At 42.6% G+C, this 11,152-nt stretch overlaps 1 protein-coding gene across 1 annotated transcript; it reads left to right on the top strand.

The window, feature by feature from the left end:
- The first annotated feature begins 320 nt into the window (after positions 1–320).
- Positions 321–1,298, top strand: LOC148880243 (uncharacterized). Its single transcript, XM_088976322.1, has 2 exons — positions 321–429; positions 805–1,298. Exons 1-2 carry the CDS (start codon positions 321–323, stop codon positions 1,296–1,298), a joined length of 603 nt encoding a protein of 200 aa, XP_088832448.1.
- The last annotated feature ends 9,854 nt before the right edge of the window (positions 1,299–11,152 follow it).

Here is an 11,152-nt window from a genome sequence, read left to right as displayed (position 1 = left end):
TGGAGAGCTTGGACAGACCTCCAATACCAACAAACAAGCCTTCAACCCAAGAACTGACCACCCTTGAACTAAAGCAACTCCCACCTCATTTGGAGTATGCTTTCTTAGAGGCATCATCAGCTCTACCGGTAATCATTTCAGCAGCCTTGAGCCTGCCACAAAAAGAAAAATTGTTAAGAGTGTTACGGAAACACAAGACAGCATTGGCTTGGAAGGTAGCCGACATCAGGGGCATCAACCCATCGGTATGAACACATAGAATTCTGATGGAAAATGGCAGCAAGTCCTCAGTTCAGCCTCTGAGACGCCTGAACCCGAACATGAAAGAGGTGGTGAAGGCTAAAGTCATTAAGCTCTTAGATGCCGGAATTATTTATCCTATCTCTGACAGTTCTTTGGTGAGCCCTGTGCAAGTAGTACCCAAGAAAGGTGCCATGACCGTTGTTCAAAATGGAAGAAATGAACTCATCCCGACTACAACCGTCACCGGGTGGCAAGTTTGAATTAACTACAGAAAGTTGAATGAAGCTACACGCAAGGATCACTTCCCTCTCCCGTTCATTGACCAAATGTTAGAAAGGCTGGCCGGGCATGAGTACTATTGTGATGCGAGTGATTCAGCCGTAGGAGTTGTTCTAGGACAAAGAGTGAACAAACACTTTTAACCGATTTACTTTGCTAGTAGAACCTTGAGCGAAGCCCAACTGAATTACACCATAACAGAAAAGGAACTACTAGCGGTAATTTTTGTTGTTGATAAGTTTTGTTCATATTTGATTTTGTCCAAAGTTATTGTGTATACAGATCACTCGGCATTGAGGCACTTACTCACCAAGAAGGATGCAAAACCGAGGCTGATTAGGTGGATCCTACTGCTGCAAGAATTTGATATTGAGATCTGTGACAAGAAAGGTATCGAGAACCTAGCTGTCGATCCTCTTTCCTGGTTAGACAATGAGGACCTAGAAGAGAAGACAATCAGCACCATCCGAGAGGAGTTTCCAGATGAACAACTCTACACCATTCAGGTAGATTCATCGCCTTGGTATGCTGATTTTGCAAACTATCTTGCTGGATATGTTATCCCTCCTAACATTTCATATCAGCAAAAGAAGAAATTCTTCTCTGATGTGAAATACTATTTGTGGGAGGAACCCTTTTTGTACAAGCTATGTGTAGATCAGATCATAAGGAGGTGTGTCCCCGAGGAGGAGATGGAATCGGTGCTCAGGTACTATCATTATAGAGAAGCGGGTGGCCACTTCGGAGCCAACTACACTGCCGCCAAGGTCTTGTAATCAGGTTTTTATTGGCCAACATTATTCAAAGATGCCCATAGGTATGTGTCCGCATGTGATCAATGTCAGAGAGCAGGTAACATTTCCCGACAGAATGAATTGCCCCGCACTAATATCTTAATTTGTGAAATTCTTTATGTATGGGGTATAGATTTCATGGGACCCTTCCCGAATTCTTTTGGGAATAAGTACATCCTAGTTGTTGTTGATTACATGTCTAAATGGGAAGAAGCCACAGCTCTACCCACTAATGACTCTTGGAGGGTAGTACATTTCCTGAAAAAGCTATTCACCCGAATTGGCACACCCCGAGCTATCATAAGTGATAGGGGAACTCATTTTTGCAACAACCAGTTTGAGCGGTTGATGCAGAAATATGGTATTACACACAAATTGTCAACCCCATATCACCCTCAAACCAGTGGCCAGGTCGAATTAGCTATTAGGGAACTCAAAAGAATTTTGGAGAAGATAGTAGATTCTGCTAGGAAAGATTGGGCAATTAGGTTAGGTGATGCATTATGGGCCTATAGAACTGCATACAAAACACCCCTCGGCATGTCCCCATACAGGCTAGTTTTTGGCAAAGCATGTCATTTACCAATTGAGTTAGAACATAAGGTATATTGGGCACTAAAGTTTTTAAATTTTGATTCACGGGCCACAGGAACCGAGACGCGGCTACAGCAGAATGAGTTGGATAAATTCAGACTTTCCACCTATGAGAATGCAAAGGTTTACAAGGAGATAACTAAAAGATGGCATGATAGGAACTTGTTGATACGTAATTTCCATGTAGGGCAGCAAGTGTTGTATAATTCCCATCTCCGGTTGTTCCCAGGCAAGCTGAAATCCAGATGGTCTGGGCCGTTCACCATCACACAGGTTTTTCCCCATGGGGCCGTTGAAGTTGCCCACCCAGCCCAAGGCACATTCAAGGTGAATGGTCAGCACCTCAAGCCATATATAGTGGGTGGAACATTGCCTCCATCCACTGTATATCTAGATGACCGGTGACCTCCCTAGACTGTCAAGCTTCAGATGCTTAGTCATATACTGTCTTCATTGGTTCTGCTTTTCTCATTCAAAGCATTTGAGTTTAGTTTAGTTTTTGTTTCTTAGGTTGTTGATTGAGTAAAGTTGTTGATCTTTCTTTCTAGTTTTATGTAATTCTTAGCAGGTAGAGGCTTCCCATCAAAAGAACTATTGCAGAATTCAGAATACTCTTCAGGGAAGTCCTCTAAACCCCTCTCCTTACTTGATACTGCTCTTCATGCACTTACCCTCATCACTGGATTTAATTTTACTCCCAAACACTAAGAACATTGAGGACAATGTTCATCTTAAGTGTGGGGGAGTTGGGCTATAGCCATGCAATGACAGGCCAAATTGACTGAAATCCCCCCCAAATTAATGTTGTTTATTAGGTGAATTCAAAGAGGGAATACAAAGAGTAGAGGGAGACCCTATAATTGTTAGAATTTGTTCTTGTGAATGATCCAAACTGACTACAATTCATGAGATTAAGGGAGCTAAATATGACTTTCATCATGACCAGTCCTAACTACCTTCATGCGTAATATGCACATGATTGAATAATTAATAATCATTCGAGCTAATTCACATCTGAATTACCAACTCATGAGGTTCAACAATTGCAAAAAAAAAAGCAAAAGAAAGGGACAAAGTCCAAACGACTCCGTTGTCATGAGCTGAATAGTAAAACTAGCGGTTTGTGATATGAGTTCAGTCCCAACTCCACTATTCCGAGTTCAATAGTAAAACTACCAACTTGGAATATGAGTATTGTTATTTGCCTCAAGCCTATGACCAGTGTGAGATGGAGCATAAAATGCACTCACACCAAAAAAAATGGGAAAGAAAAGAAAAGAATTTGGTGATGGCTAAGGATCAAAGGGACAAAAGGATGTTGAACACTCAATTAGATGTAGTGACAAATTTGAAAGCGAGCTCAAAATGAAGGTTAATTTTATAGGTCAATGTGCTGATTTACGTATTGAACTCTCTAATATGAGTGCAAGTGATAGGGAGATTCATACGATGAACTCTCTAAAAGTCACCCATCATTAGCATGAGGATGGTCCTTCAGTAATGAGGAAACGCACCAGAAAATGAGCTATCCATTTGCTGTTGGACTTGCCTGAGTGTTTCATAAGATGATAGGGGCGTCATAGACCGATGTGGGAGGGGCTTCACCAGAAAATGGGAACTCTCTCACAGTACCTTGGCGTTCACGAATATGATGGGTAAGCACTCACTGGACAGGAAGGTTTACTTGAAAACGGCTCTGAACCTTGTCTGACAGAGGCCAAAGGGAAAATTCATATGATGAGTCGATATGATCCTTCACATGAAGGTGGTGGGGTTATGCAGCTGAAACAGTTGGCTCCATGCACCCTATGTGATTTTCCACATTTCCAGAAACAACCCGTAATCTCCGTCACTAAGAAAGGAGGGAAATCTCAGAGATGAATAAATGGAAATGGAACGTATATTAAAATCCATATCTATGTAATGAACATGAACCAAATTAGGTTGTGGACTGATGTTTGCTCTTTTATCAGAAAATGGCAAACGGATCATTTGCAAAGCTTCTTGACGACAACAAGCTTAAAGGACCAAACTACGCCAACTGGTACAGGAACCTTATGTTGGTCTTAACCTCTAAAAAGTTGGATAAGGTAGCCAAGAATCCTGCCCCGGATCGTCCGGGAGATAGGGCTTCTGAGGCACGTAGAAGAGAATACCAAGAATGGGAGGAGAAAAACTCCCTTGCCCGGTGCTATATCATTGCCTCCTTGGACAATCCAATTCAGAGGCAGTTCGATCAGATCAAACTTGCCAATGACGTATTGGATAGTCTCAAGACAATGTACAAAGAGCATAATCGTTCTACTCGGCAGAAGGTCTTGAAATAGTTCATGACCGCGCAGATGTCCAAAAGCCAACAAGTTCACGACCATTGTCTCCAGATGATGGGTTATATCAATGAACTGGATGCTCTTGGATCCAGGCTAGATCTGGTAACACAGATGGATGCTATTCTCAGCTCTCTGCCTCCATCCTTTAATCCATTCATCATGAACTACAACATGAACAAGCTGAACGTCAGCTTGCAGGAACTCAGCAATATGCTGCAGAGGGCCGAAGAATTGATTAAAAAGGATGAGCCCATTGTCATGCTTGTTGAAACTGGCAAATCGGGCAAGAAAAGGAAGGCAAAGAGAAAGCCCCAAAAGAAAGCTGCCAAACCCAAGAAGCAGAAGAAAGATAAAGCATCGGATGCCTGTCACTTCTGCAAACTGTGTGCAGATGAAATTTTCTGTCTTATGTACAAAATTTATGGATAAATTTGATTTCTATCTCAAAACTGTGTGCAGATGAATATTCTGTCTTCTTTAGTAATACGATGACTATTAAAAGAAATAACAGATTCATCGCATACGGTGAACTAGAGAATGGTCTCTATGTTCTACATCCTTCTCTAGAAACTAACATAACCGAAACTACGTCGGCTGAAATCCCCAAGAAGATGTTAGACAGTTTTGTATGCCCTTAGCTTCAATCAAAATGATGTACTTTATGAATTTATTGTAAATGAATAAAAGTTCATATTTGATTCATGTTCCCTTGGTATGTTTCTATGTAATACCCTTAAACTGGACACTTAATGAGACTCGTGTTAGTTTAGAATGTTCACAGCCAGTGGGTCAGTCTGGGGAGACCTATCCTGACAAGGCTAACACTGTGGTGCCACCAAGTCGGTTGGGGTGGCTTGTCTCAGCTACCGGGGTGAGACCCTAGGCACATACAGTGTGGGATTAATTGAATTTTTGAACAGGACCAGATTTCTAGTATTGCCCTGGACCTTGGAAATTGATGGGCAAAACCAGAAAGTTACACCCGACCCCTAGACTCGATTATGATACTGCACTAGGTGTCGGATTGGGCTGTCTTTGATATATCAAACAGTGAGATCCTCAGCGGGGGTCAAAACCTGGGAATGTTGGGACAGTCTGAGAATTCACATGAGTGGGTGATCATAGTGACAGGATCAGCCCCTTTGTCGGACAAAGGTAATGATCGGGGATGCACTCTCACTGATGGAAACCAAGACTACCAGCAACTGATTTCAATCGTTGAGATTTGTTTTGCAAAATATGTTTTATATGAGATATAAAAAGTATATATATATATTATGGTTTTGAAATGTTTGCAAAAGGTTTTAATTCTCGGGATCCAAATTTGAGAGAGTGCAACACTGTTCCTTGCAGCCGAGGGAGAGGTCCTCTCTTGTCGGACAGTGTATGATCATTATGGGCTGAGAGGTTAAGTGTAAGGCCATTGATGATAATACCTGATGGGCTAATCTTGCATCTGCCCATAGTCCCTGGGTGTTACAAGATGGCTTGGCCCAAGGACCACTTAGGGTAAGTGTTGGGCCCATAGAGCCCATCTGATGGGTTTTAGGGGGTGCACTGTCTATAACAATGTATTCGGCTGGGCCTTGTAACAAAGGCTGGGCTGAACCAATGTGGCTGATGTGTAGATCAATGTTTAGGTCCCACGCCATACAAGGAAGCCCAACTGAGCAACAGTTTGGAAGGCTAAATGAATACATAACCCTAAATGGGCCTCAAGCCCATTTTGAACTGGGCTAATTTGATTAGTCTTTAAGGGGTGAATTCTGAGATAAGATCAGCTGATAGGATTGGGCCCACACCCTATCCACTCAGAGAGTCTAAGATCTAAATGATATTTAGATTTGGAAACTTCCTAATTAGATTAGGAGATGGCTAATCTAATTTACAGATAAGAGGGGGCGGCAACCTTTAGACACAACAAACAACCACAAGCAATAGTCTTGTCTTCAGAGCTGAAATCACAAAAGAGAGAATTATTTACCCTGCAAATACTCTCTTGCCGCCTCCTTCCTGCAGCCGCCGCCTACAGCAGTTCGATCTCCATTCCTTGGGAGAAATCAATATTGGATCTTGATTCCAATCTTTTGGAGAAAAGATTGGTGGGAGTTGTATTCACAAGCCGTCCAGGTGATTCTTGAGAAGGATCAAGTTCTTTTGTAAAAACACTGTTGATTCTACTCCACCCTGCACTGCGCCATCTTTAGTGGGAGCAGAATTTGGATCCTTCCTTGGGCGTGAACACCTCCATTGAGAGATATTGTTTCTCTGTATCAGGTATTATCTCTCCCTACTCCTTTTGGTTCAGATCTGGTTCAGTTTATGGTTCAAGAATGATCCTTGAAAATATGATTTTCTAAATAAGGAATTCGATTCCCAGTTGAAGGGAGAGAAAAATTTGTGAAATTCACCCCCTTTATTCCACAATTTTTGGCGTCCATGTGATGGATTTCCTATCCCTTCAGAAAAGAGCCCGTGATACAGTTAATCCCACGTGTCTGTGGCATTACCGACTTGGCCACATCGGTGTTGATCGAATCACAAGGTTGGTAAAGGATGGTCCTTTGGATTTTCTAATTGTAGAAGATCTCCCCACCTGTGAGCCTTGCCTACAAGGCAAGATGACGAAACGGCCATTTAATGGCAAGCCTGAAAGATGTACAGGCACACTTGACCTAATACATACTGATGTATGTGGTCCCCTGAGTGTTAGGACATGAAATCAACACTTGTATTTCATCACATTCACAGATGATTTCTCACGATATGGTTATGTGTACCTAATGAGATACAAGTCTGAATCCTTTGAAAAGTTCAAAGAGTTTAGACAATTGGTCGAAAACAGTTAGGGAGTGAAATTAAAGCCCTTCGATCAGATCGAGGTGGCGAGTATCTCTTTGATGAATTCGGGGACTACATAAAGGACAATGGGATAATATCACAATTAGCTCCACCTGCTACACCACAACTTAACGGTGTTTCAGAGAGGAGGAATAGGACCTTATTGGATATGGTTCGGTCGCTTCTCATACACTCAGAGTTACCCACATCCTTTTGGGGTTACGCATTAGAGACTGCGATTTACGTGCTGAATTGGGTTCCAACCAAATCGGTTTTGAATACTCTATATGAACTTTGGACTATAAAGAAACCAAGTGTCAAACACTTGAAGATTTGGGGTTGCCCAGCACACGTTAAAAGAATGAGTGAAGACAAGTTGGAATCCAAGACCAGTCGTTGCCTGTTTGTAGGCTACCCAAAAGGCTCTATAGGTTACCTATTCTATGACCCAAATGAGCAGAAAGTGTTTTGCAGTCAAAATGCACAATTCTTGAAAACAAATTTCATCCTGTACACCCATCATTAAGAAGTTGTTCTTGATGAGGAGAGCTCAAGAGTAGTGGGAGATGTCCCGGTAGTGACCAACGTAGAAGATCCACTAGGGTATCCAGGCCATCGGTCCGTTATGGTTATGACCAGGATAGTTACCTGGTGGAAACCTTGACTAGTGAGAAGATCCCGTGACTTACGTGGAAGCTATGTTGGACATAGATTCCCAGAAGTGGGTGGAGGCCATGAGAGCAGAGATGGAGTCAATGGAGACCAATCGAGTCTGGACTCTAGTAGATCCACCCTCCGGGGTAAAAGCAATCGATTGCAAATGGATTTACAAGAGGAAGAAGGGCCCCGATGGTAAAGTTGAGACATTCAAGGCTCGTTTGGTAGCGAAAGGGTACACTCAGAAATAGGGCATCGATTATGAGGAAACCTTTTCGCCTGTGGCCATGCTTAAATCCATTAGGATCCTGCTAGCTGTAGCAGCATACCATGATTATGAGATTTGGCAGATGGATGTCAAAACTGCATTCCTAAATGGAGATCTTAATGAAGATATCTATATGCAGCAGCCACAAGGCTTAATTGCTGCAGGTCAGGAAAACATGGTATGTAAACTCAATAGATCCATTTATGGACTTAAGCAAGCTTCTAGAAGTTGGAACATCCATTTTGACTCTGTAGTCAAATCGTTTGACTTCGAGCAGAACCCGGATGAACCCTGTGTCTACAGGAAGTACAGTGGAGATAAGGTTACCTTCTTGGTTCTGTATGTAGATGACATTCTACTCATTGGGAATGATGTAGGAATGTTGACTACGGTGAAAGTATGGCTTTCACAGCAATTCTCCATGAAATATATTGGAGAAGCCTCCTACATACCGGGTCTTCGACTCTATAGAGATAGATCAAAGCGGATAATAAGATTATCCTAATCTGCTTACATTGACAAAATAGTCAAAAGATATAGCATGGAGAACTCTAAGAAAGGAAATATTCCTTTCAGGCACGGAGTCACTCTCTCCAAGAAGATGTCTCCCAAGACTTCAGAGGAGATTGATGGCATGAAAGACGTTCCCTATGCCTCTATTGTAGGGAGCATCATGTATGCCATGTTATGCACTCGTCCTAACATTGCTCAAGCAGTGAGTGTAGTAAGTAGATTTCAGGCCAACCCAGGGCAGAAGCACTAGACTGCTGTGAAAAACATACTTAAGTACTTTCGAATGACAAAAGAGTTTTATCTAGTATTCAATGGTAGCTCACTACAGATCGAAGGGTATACAGATTCCGATTTGCAGTCAGATCCAAGTGATAGAAAGTCTACATCTGGATATGCTTTCACGATAGGATCGTGTGCTATATGGTGAAAAAGCAGCAAACAGGGGTCCACTGCAGACTCCACGACCGAGGCCGAGTATATTCACGAGTTGGGAGTAGTTCCGTCCAGCACATCACCCATCCCATTGTTATGTGACAACAATGGAGCCATTGCTCAGGCTAAGGAGCCATGAGCCCACTTGAAGTCGAAGCACATCGAGAGGAAGTACCACGTACTGCGGGAAATTGTTGGTAGAGGGAACATCCTGATACAGAAGGTAGCGTTAGCGAAAAATGTAGTAGACCCATTGACGAAGCCACTATCACAGAAAGTGTTTAAGAAACATGTGGAAAGCATGGGCCATCAGCTCGTACCTGATTGGACCTAAGTGCAAGTGGGATCTGTTAGACTGTTTTGTATGCCCTTAACTTCAATCAGAATGATGTACTTTATGAGTTTATAGTAAATGAATAAAAGTGCATATTTGATTCATGTTCCCTTGGTATGTTTCTTTGTAATACCCTTAAACTGGACACTTAATAAGACTCGTGTTAGTTTAGAATGTTCACAGCTAGTGGGTTGGTCTGGGGAGACCTATCCTATCAAGGCTGACACTGTGGTGCCACCAAGTCGGTTGGGGTGGCCTGTCTCAGCTGCCAGGGTGAGACCCTAGGCACATACAATGTAGGATTAATTGAATCTATGAACTGGACCAGATTTCCAGTATTGCCCTGGACCTTGGAGATTGATGGGCAAAATTGGAAAGTTACACCCGACCCCTAGACTCGACTATGATACTGCACTGGGTGTCGGATTAGGCTATCTTTGATGTACCAATCAGTGAGATCCTTAGCGGGGGTCAAAACTTGGGTATGTTGGGACAGTCTGAGAATTCATCTAAGTGGGTGATCATAGTGACAGGATCAGCCCCTTTGTCGGACAAAGGTATTGATCGGGGATGCACTCTCACAGATGGATACCAAGACTGCCGGCAGCCAATTTCAATCGTTGAGATTTGTTTTGCAAAATATATTTTATATGAGATATAAAAGTATATATATTATGGTTTCTAAAATGTTTGCAAGAAGGTTTTAATTCCCGGGATCCATATTTGAGAGAGTGCAACACTGTTCCTTGCAGCCGAGGGAGAGGTCCTCTCTTGTCGGGCAATGTATGATCATTATGGACTGAGAGGTTGTGTAAGACCATTGAGGACAATACCTGATGGGTTAATCTTGCATCTGCCCCCAGTCCCTGGGTGTTACAAGGTGGCTTGGCCCAGGGACCACTTAGGGTAAGTGTTGGGCCCATAGAGCCCATTTGATGGGTTTTAGGGGGTGCACTGTCCAAAACAATGTATTTGGCCAGGCCTAGTAATAGAGGCTGGGCCGAACCCATGTGGTTGATGTGTAGATCAATGTTTGGGTCCCATGCCATACAAGGAAGCCCAACTAGGCAGCAGTTTGAAAGGCTAAGTGAATACATAATCTTAAATGGGCCTTAAGACCATTTCAAACTGGGCTGATTTGATTAGTCACTTAAAGGAGAGAATTCTGAGATGGATCAACTAATAGGATTGGTCTCAGACCCTATCCACTTAGAGAGTCCAAGATTTATATCTGGAAGCCTCCTAATTAGATTAGGAGATGGCTGATCTGATCTGCAGATAAGATAAGGGTTATCCCTTATCACTTAAAGGGACTTCTAATCCAAATTTGATTTGGATCAGCAACTCCTAATGGGATTAGGAGCCGATCCCTTTAAGTTTGTAAAAGGAGGAGGGGGTGACAGTCTTTAGACATGCAACAAGCACATTCTTGTCTTCAGATCTGAGATCACAAGAACAAAGAATTCTACACCCTGCGAATACTCTCTTGCCGCCTCCTTCCTGCAGCCGCCGCCTCCAGCAGTTCGATCTCCTACTTTCTATAGGAGTAATCAAGATTTGATCTTGATCTCAATCTTTTGGGGAAAAGATTGATTGGAGCTGTATTCACAAGTCATCCTATTGATTCTTACGAAGGGTCAAGTTCTTTTGGAAGAACACTACTGACTCTGCTCCACCCTGCACTACGCCATCTTTAGTGGGAGCAGATTTTGGATCCTTCCTTGGGCATGAACACCTCCATTGGGAGATATTGTTTCTCTGTATTAGGTATAATCCATTCCTACTCCTTTTGGTTCAGATCTGGTTCAGTTTATGGTTCAAGAATGATCCTTGAAAATATGATTTTCTAAATAGGGAATGCGATTCC

Source organism: Nelumbo lutea, chromosome 1 (assembly GCF_056320005.1).
Source record: "Nelumbo lutea isolate HS-2025 chromosome 1, American lotus-T2T, whole genome shotgun sequence".
Lineage (NCBI taxonomy): Eukaryota > Viridiplantae > Streptophyta > Magnoliopsida > Proteales > Nelumbonaceae > Nelumbo > Nelumbo lutea.
Note: the sequence above shows the minus strand (reverse complement) of the source record. Positions and strands in the feature narration are given on the sequence as shown.

Coding starts and splice junctions, on each gene's coding strand:
- LOC148880243 (XM_088976322.1), top strand. CDS start 321: ATGAAAGAGGTGGTGAAGGCTAAAGTCATTAAGCTCTTAGATGCCGGA. Junction 430..804: donor GCAAGTAGTACCCAAGAAAG/GTGCCATGACCG, acceptor TTGTGTATACAG/ATCACTCGGCATTGAGGCAC.